Genomic DNA, 9,472 nt, shown 5'->3' on the forward strand with positions numbered 1-9,472 from the left:
CGGGAGGGAAATTGTCCGCTCTGACAAACAGCGGGAGGGGAATTGTCCCGCTCTGCTCAAAATAACGGGAGGGAATTGTCCGCCCTGTAAAAACAAACGGGAGGGGAATTGTCCGCCGTAAAAAAATAACGGGAGGGGAAATGTCCAGGTTGTGAAAAAACATTCAAATTTACTGGGAGGGGAATCGTCCGGGAGGGGAATTGTCCGGATACCTCCCATTTTGTTACCGGACAGCTGCCATATTTGTTTACATGTTCATAGCCCTTGCAGTGTATCGGAAGCCAGGTTTTGATAATGTTTTGGGGGCTTTTCCTACGGAAATCAATCAGAAACGTAAGAGTAATGTAATTTAACAAGGTATTGTCTAAATTTGCTCTAATATATCATTATTTCAGTACTATTCATAGTTATAACAGCTACTTTCATTAATTATAGAAATGCATTTCTGTACTGTTTAATATCATCTGCAAAATGACCAAGATTCTACCTAACTTGGAGATCTTAAGTCCTTCATTGAAAAACATCGCATTTTCTTTTTTTTACATTTTGACGTTTATCGGAAAAGCGGATTTGACCCATGTAAAAAATAGCTTCAAATCCGCGGTTACGTCTAAATATTTGGACTAGGAGATCATGTACATGGTGTAGAGATTACAGGTCGGGTACAAATAGCACACACAAACTACGAGGATTTTTCACATTAATGCTTAAATCATACACAAATAGATCTATTGGTTGATCACTGGGCTGGTCGAGCACAGGTACAGTGACTCTATATATTATGCATGCAGGTTCCTTACTAACTTAACTAAGTTTATTGAACTGTCAACTGGTTGAAAAAATAATACTTCATCAGTAGATGTAATTACCCAGAGTTTAATTTGTAACGTTACCACAAAAGCTGGCATAAATTAAATATACTTACACTAAATGTCCACTGAAACACAACTCTTACTCTTATTTGTTATCGTAAAAGTACCTAATCTCACACCCAACCTATTCTCAAACCTTTCATTCATGTGCTGTTATTTTTTTACTAGAAATGACTATGATGTCCTGAACTTGTGTTCATAAAAGCTTAGTTTCTGACAGACATGTCTGCTGATGTCAAATGAAAACAGTGAATAGGAACAAATATTTACATAACATATTTTATTACTTAGCGTAATTTCATAGCAAACTGCTATTACCTTTGTAAAGTCCCATAAAATACACCATTAACTATTTGTGAAAAATGAAAATTATAGACAAAAATATCTTAAAGCAGGTACGCTGCAAGCGTGTAGGGTACTTCATTGTCATGTGATAGTCATATAACAATCACTTAATTGACTAAACTAAACAGTAGAATTTTTTAGAGATACTTGAAGGGTTTGAGATTATGTTCTTTATTTTAAGAGGCCATGTCAGTTTTAAAACAGAGGGTTGTTGCTTTTCCAAGATGGAAATGAGTTTTTTTTTTAATTTGTTGAATTTTTCAGTCGAATTTTACAGAAATGTTTTACATAAAGATGAAAGTGTAAAATATGTAAAGAATTTTTTATAGGGGAAGTCAAAGACCGGGGCCGCCGAAGCGGGTCCGGGCTTTGGCTTGCCCGGCTATAGACTTCACACGTGTATATTTAAAAGAAAAATCAAATAAAAAAACAATGAAAAAAATATATAGAATTCTATACCTATCAAATGAAATTTTCAGTGTCAGTTTCTTAGTCGGGCGCCGCCTTATTACAATTTTAACTCAATGATAATAGGCGGCTGCGGGGTATTCCGATAACGGAACAAATCTCAACTTTTGGATAAATGATAATCGTCGTGTGTTCCGAATGAAAAACGGAAGCGGTGCATGTAATACCGAATGACACCCTTAAAACGGAAAGAATGAAAGGAATTTTTAACGACTTCCCCCAATTCATAAGGCGCATTGCCTAATTTCATATTTCAATATGAGAAAAGGCAAAAGCGAGCTCGATGTAACTTTTTACGGGGGGAAATAGTAAATGAAAAATAATCGCTCCCTTTTTTTTATTTCAAATGCAGTGACGAAGTGGCGTGTGAACCGTCACACGTACTGCGTTTAAATATCAAAAATGTCGTTAAATTTGAATAACGAGTTTTGAAAAAACGTTGTTAAAAACTTTGTTTGTTTATTTTTTTCAATCTTTTAATTTTTTCAAAGGCGAAATAAAGGATTTAAAAAAAGTGGAAATAAATGTTCAAAGCTTAAAAAACGTTTTTGCGCATTTTTAAAATAGCGTTGTTTTGCACCGTGCTGGTTTGGCGCTAACATTGTGACGTCCATAAAACAATACTTTAAAAACGTCTGTAACAGCGTAAAAACGACTGAAATAAAAGAATTATTGGTGTTTCGGATTCAATTTTTCTTAGTTAAAGACCCATTTTCTTTCATTCTAGAATAGTTTTCAAGCCAACGAAAATTCGAACAAAAAAAAAATAGTTTTTTATTTATCAAGGATTTTTCCAAATTCAATTTCCTGGTTCCCTGTCCACAATATTAGGTTCCCATAGATGTGGCGCGTTTCTCCCGGCGTGACCAAAGTCTACACATACCGTTTTCAGTCAGAATTTCCCTCTTCAGTTTTTTATCGTTAAATCTTTAAATTGAACAGTTTTGCGATGTGTCCAATTCGGTACTTTTTCCGGAGCCGAAAAGTTTTCAAAAAAAACCACCACTTAAAGAGGTACCTCGCGTTACCCGGTAAAGCTCGCTTTGGGCGAGCAAGGCCCCCTTTTCGGGCCAATTTTCGTCGGACACCAGGGGAAACCAGAACAAACGGAAGCAGTGTATAAAATACCAAACGGCACTTTTAAAACGGAAAATGTAAAATAAAAATACCGACTTCCCCATTCATAGGCTTTGCCTAATTTCATATTAAAGATATATCTTTATTTACACTAAAAGACCTGTTGAATGCTTAGAGGTTTGAGAACTGGTTAGTCCACGATACAACTATTTCCGTATCATATGAAATTTTTTTGGTTTTACGGAAAAAGTGTGGGTAACGAATAAATGGAAATACATTGAATTTTTCGCAAGTCGCCTTAAAAGCCAGCATTTGTGTGAATTCATCATAAATAAAACTTTTTTTTTTAATTAATCGAAATATTTCATTTTACCCTTACATAGACTCTTTAAAAGTAATGACCAAAATAAAATTTTCTTTATTTTGGGAGTAATTTTTTCAAAACGCGGTGGTTCAAAAAAATGTTACTCGGCTAAATTTAAAGGAAATTAATCAATTAAAGGCTGAACCTACCCAAAACTTTTAACGACAAAAAGGGTAGATTGTGATTATTAAATTTCCCGTTGCTGAACTGATTTGGATATTTTTCAATGGAAGTAGTCCAAAGTGGTCAAAATAACTTGTGACTCTCTCTCTCTGAAAAATGTATTGTTCACTTATTTTCATGAAATGATACATAATAAAACTACGGGACATATATTGGACAGTGCTCAGTTTATCTTGAAACACCAGATCGATCTACATCTCTGGAAACCATGGAAACACCAACATTTTTCTATTTACAAGTTTGCTTTGAAAGATTGAGACGATATTCTTGTGAAAACGAAATGCCAATTCTGTAATAGTCAATACGTTTTATCCTTATTCTAAGAGAAATAAAGATACCAGTAGGGTTGAATCATTGGTCAGAAGGGGTTCCTTCATGACCAAGAAAGTAAATCAAAAATAAAAGTGAAGTCTAAAAAACCAAAAAAAATGTAAAAGAAATTGGAAATCAATGGGATTTCCTGGGAAGAAAAAAGGCCTGCCAGAAAGGATCAAGAAACGGGGTTGATTCAACCCAAAAGATTCTAAAATTGAAGCAACTGGGTGTTAAACCGTTTATGCCTTTTTGTGAATATGAATAATCTATTTCAAATTCACTTTTCGCACTGTACAATATGTCATTTGTTACGTACATGACTGTTGTGTTTCTTGAATATATTTTAAATATGCGCTCAATGTAGGAAAACATCATTTCAAATTGTTTTTATTTTTTATTTTAATTCTTATTTCAAATTTTTCTAAAACAAAAGCCATAAGTCAACATAACAGTTACTATATTGAAGAAAAAAATAACAGTCCGATTTCTATTTAAATGCTGAGTAACCTGAACAATTAAGGCTTTAACGATCTACATGATGTATATGCCCCCCTCCGAAACAAAAAGAATTCCTCTACAGTACAGTCTGTTATCAAATAAAGGTTTATTGAATTATGCAGGTTCATTTATTATAATACTCTAGCTAGAACTACTAATTATTCTCCTTACTCCAAGAGTATCGTTTAAAAATTACCAAAAACCGTTTTCTGTTAAAATAATGCTTTTGTATCATACATGTATGTCGTCCAATTCTTGATTTTTTCCCGGAACCTCGATCTTTATCGATCTTTATCGATCCTGATACCATTTTTGCTTTTTAACAGGTTAATGGTCTATCAATTATTTGTCAGAGTAAAACGGCTTTAAAATATTTAACATCTAGCCTGTCAACAATCCAAATCTTAAAAAAGCCCTACGTGTCACGATTCAAAGGAAATAGCTAGTACATGTACATGTATTAATTAAATTAAGCCTTAATACTTTATTAAGAAACACATTGCCGCATACCATCAAGTCTCAATACATATACAAGCAAATATCATCTTTCTTTGATAAATTTATTAAATATACCGTTTATAGATAATGCATGTATAATCTAAACCTGTAAAAATTACGTTGTCGTGTTTTGGTGAAAAAAGAAAAGATTGATGACATCATCAAAAATACTTTTTCATTGTCTCCATAACTAATGATTCTGTTTTAATTTTTTTTTTTTTAATTCGATTTGTCTACTGTATAGAACTTGATATGAAATATTGAATGTTTTAATTCACTTTTTTCAATTAATAAGTAAGACCTGGTGAAATGTTGTTTTCGGGGCAAAATTGAAGGTGTATTAAAAACCCAAAGGTTATTTCCATCCGAAAGACGAATGGAACTTTTTACCCCAGACTTTATTTCCCCCTTTTTGAAGAAGAGCAAGTTTCCACTGACAGAGCTGCAAGAATGGTAAGATATTGCCTTCCATCTGTCCCAAGCGCGTTTTCATAATAAACATCAAATTTTCGGAAAACAAATGTCGATCCCACATATTGGCCTGACCCAAAATACACAAATGTAACGCTTGAATTGAATACAAGCCCACTCACTGGCGCAGTAAACACTCCTGTTTCATTGTTAAAGGCGGAACCCTTGTTGTTGAGAATCACTGGAAATACTAACGTTTGTCCATTCTTAATGTTTGAGGAATTCGTGCCACGTGCAACAAAAAATACGACCGGTACTGGATTGGTGGATTCTGAAAAGAGAGCATTCATTAGAAATATACATAGTACATCAACACTTGCTTTATAAAAGTAATCTCACGACTTTCTACTTAGGGTGCGTTTGTGTATAACAAACAGTAGGGTTTCAGTCTTTCAGACCGGTTTGTTAAATTCTCCTTTTGTTTTGTAAAACTGGTTTGAAACTGGAATAAGTTTTTACCATTTGTTTTTTCAAGTCTTCAACTGGTTTGTCAATCAAACTGCCACAAGAGGCTGTTTGTACGCTTTGATGAATCTAGTTCTCTAAATATGGATACTATTAACACATTTAATTAAATGCTAAAGATGATTGTCGCTTTGAAGAGTGTCATACACGGTTTATAATTTACATCTTTTAAAAGAATGCCAAACATTTGTTTAGTATATCTAACGATCATATATGTATAAAAACTTGTGTATCTTTTGTTGCCTGGCACAGTGCGTCTTAAAATCAGAGAATGACACATAAATTGAATCATACATACGTAACAAGTTATGAAAACAGAACGACAATATATACACAATAAAACATTAAAAAAAACAAAAAAAAACGTACCTTGTAAAGCCTGGATCTTTTCTTGCAAATAAGCATTTTCCGTCTTTAGATTGTCAATTTCAATCTTTTGATTTGCTTGATCTTCTCTCAGATCCTCGAGACTTTTTTGTACATCTTGCTTACGATACTCCAAAACGGATATCACATGCTCCTCTGTTTTTCTGATCTCTTGTAACATTGCCTCAGCTTTTAACTGCGTTCTTATCATTTCTTCAAGCAACTGTTTTTCTTTAGAAACCTGACATGTTTCAGACCCGCCGTCAGCTCTAGATGGTGACAGAAATGCCAAACAACTCAGAAATACGCAAAGAATTGCTCTTTCCATCATAACCTTCTTCAAAGACGTAAAGCTGAGGTGTGATCCAGTGGAGAGCGTTTGAAATATTCAATCAACTAGGAAGTGAAGCCGGAAGATAACGAGTAATGTTTTGTATAACAAAAGAAATCCTCAAAGTTATGTGTGTCTTTTCATTGCAAAAGAGACTTTAAACTTGTGTAACAGGAATCCTTTTATTCATACCTTTATCATTCTTTAAAATCATATTTTGCTTTAAAATCTATAATTTAAATAAACAAATTTATACCCGCTTAGCTGGTGCATTATTACACGATACATGTACGATAATACATGATAATTCGCATTGCACTGAGTGAAACGTTTGTTTGTTAATTCACTAAAAGCTATGGCCTGTATGTCTGTGCGTCTGCCTTATAACCCCATCGTCTCGGGGACTAGTTACTTGATTCGGAGGCAGTGCTTCAATTGAGACCCATCCTCGTTATTGAGAATAAACAAATCTGTTTTCGTTGTTGCTACTCAGTCTTTTGACGTATCTATTAGGCACACAGTTAAAATGTTTTTCAACCTATATGTGCAACTGCAGATTGCTAGTTTTAGTTATAATTGAAACACCGAGCTCACCAGTTACTATATAAATAAAAGTTTTTCTTCAGTTTTTCGTTCATTTTCATTAACTTAATATTTATCCAAAACAACACCTTGAGAACCCTGCATATAAAAAAACAACATAATTATAAAACTGTAGTTAATGTTGAATAAAGTTTATTTCAACAATAATGTTTCTTCAGTAACAACAACCGTCAATACATGTTTCAATAAAACAATCACCAAAATGTAAGACAGGTTTAAATTTTAAAAGAGAATCTTGAACTTACATATTTCTAAAATATTATAAAAAAAATGCGTATGAATAAATCAATTATATCTATGCATGTGTTTATGTGTGGCCTATAATTTCCGTCTCAAAAAGGCCATTATATTCGTATAATGAGACGAGAATATGACGAGATTACTCCCTTACGAAGTTAAAATAAATAAAGTTTAGATGAATAACATTTTTAAATTAACGGAAATTAAAGAGTCGAGAAGTTTATAAAGGATGTCGTCCCTTAGAACAGACGACTTACTATACCCAATTCAATGTGACTTATATTTATAACTATGTCATTATTGAACATGTATACATTTGAGTGCAAATATTGAAGTGCATGTCTGTAATTAAATAAGGTTCCGCTTGTAACAATAGTTTCCGTTGGCTAAGACGGAATTGCCTCCTTTTTCCTGATTGGCAGAAAAACTCTGTTTACTAAATGACCAGGAGGTCAATCGATTTTGTGAAATTTTCTGCTTTTTGGTTTGACCTACATAGAAACGTTTGTCGCGTGAATCGAATGAAAATTAAGCAAGTGCTCGTTGGAATCCAAAGCAACTGTTATTTAACGTTTTTTGCGACAATTTTAAGCCACTTACGTTATATTAGTTAAAAAATTTTCAGCGAAAATGGTTTTATCAACTGAGAGGGATTATTTTATTTTGTATACTTCAGTATGTGTCATGCCCTTGTGACTCAGATAGGTTTATGTACATTTAATATCGTGGGTTTGTTGTAAATGAACTTCGTTGAATGGAAGCGGAATATTTCTCCTGATGATGTCCCTTTCTGCGATGTGCGACCAAAGGCGACACTCTCACAGAGAGTTACTGAAAGGCCCCATGTTTGGCCTATCTAGACAAGAAATACGCATCTGTGTTCTGTGTAATTTGTACATATATGGATAGGTATGCAACATATATTCTTTTTATTATACTTGTCAAGTACAAGTTTTGTACTTTAATGCATTTTGTTGCATTTTTTGTAACATATCTGCTTAAAATAATCGGGGATGGCATCTAACAACACTTTAAGTGGAGACGTTACTATAAAAGCATGTTAATTTAGGATATTACATGCGTTGTATTTTTATTCAGATTTATATAGCGACTTGTCCAAACAAGAGCCACCGCCGGGCGGAGACAAAAACACTCGACTTTTTTTACTTTTTCTAAAAGCAACAAAACAAATGTTAATTAAACAGATCCTCATACAAAGAAAATTATAGAAAAAAAATTGTTTCCCTCTTTTACATTTTAAAAGGTCGATCTAGTTACACTTAATGTTTTGTCAAAGTATGAATCTTTTTCATAAATGAATGACAAAGTAAAGAACATGATTATATGCAACATCAACTCATTAGATTTTGACCGTTAAGGTCATTTAAAGGTCAATTTCATATCTAAATTATTCAACATGTCCGTCCGGTAACAAGTGTTGTTTTATTTACTTAAAATTTTAAAATACATAACACCATTATGACAACTTAATCAAAATTCAATAATTTTACCTTGCTGGTCGTAATATTTTTGTCTTTTAAATTTATGCAGCTGCAAAAAGACCTCTCGGATGAATATTTTATTGAAATTAGTTTCCTAAGAATCAATAAAGCTTACAGCATAGGTTTATTTATGGAATTGTCAGTATATATGTCGTAATCATGTTTCTTAAAATAATAATTTATGTATAGCATTCATCGGTATAACTTATAAAATTATATAGTTGTTTATCCTGTCACTTGTATCAATTTCGGCCCGATAACAAGGTGCCGTATATTTTTACTGATCTACGGCACTTGATCACGTGGTATGCATGTTTGCCGGACTACTTTTCAAGAAAAAAATATATAAACTGTCGTTAAATCTTCTGTGTGTAGAATAACGAATTTTGGAATCGTTGATAAAACTTTGTTTGTTTATTTTATTTCACTCTATAATTTTTCAAGCGAAATAAAAATTATTAAAAGTGAAATAAATGTAAATCTTAACTCGTTTGCGACATTAAAATAGCGTACTTGATTTGATTGTTTTGCACGTGCTGTTTGGCGCTACATTGTGACGTCACGTAAACAATACTTTAAACGTCTGTACAGCGTTAACGACTGAATAAAAGATATTGGTGTTCGAATTCATTTTCTTAGTTAGACCATTTTCTTTCATTCTAGATAGTTTTCACAACAAAATTCGACAAAAAATTGTTTTTATTTATCACATTTTTCAAACAAAATGGCGCCCTCAATGTGAAAATACACAGGGAGATAATAAGAACGGCGAGTGCATTGTTGTAGAATATATAGAAACATTTCCGTTAGTGTGATTAAAGGTAGTTTGCCAAAAAAATTCTTTAAAAAAAAAAACGGTGACAGGATAAATAGA

At 33.0% G+C, this 9,472-nt stretch overlaps 1 protein-coding gene across 1 annotated transcript; it reads right to left on the reverse strand.

Annotated features, from left to right (window-relative positions):
- Nucleotides 1-5,018: 5,018 nt before the first annotated feature.
- LOC132733477 (uncharacterized) lies at nt 5,019-6,318 on the reverse strand. The gene is made up of 2 exons (XM_060720128.1): nt 5,926-6,318; nt 5,019-5,362 (listed from the first exon to the last, which is right to left on the reverse strand). Exons 1-2 carry the CDS (start codon nt 6,251-6,253, stop codon nt 5,019-5,021), a joined length of 672 nt encoding a protein of 223 aa, XP_060576111.1. The 5' UTR covers nt 6,254-6,318.
- Nucleotides 6,319-9,472: the final 3,154 nt, after the last annotated feature.

This window comes from Ruditapes philippinarum, unplaced genomic scaffold (assembly GCF_026571515.1).
Source record: "Ruditapes philippinarum isolate M1 unplaced genomic scaffold, ASM2657151v2 ctg842_1_1_1_1, whole genome shotgun sequence".
Taxonomy (NCBI): Eukaryota; Metazoa; Mollusca; class Bivalvia; order Venerida; family Veneridae; genus Ruditapes; species Ruditapes philippinarum.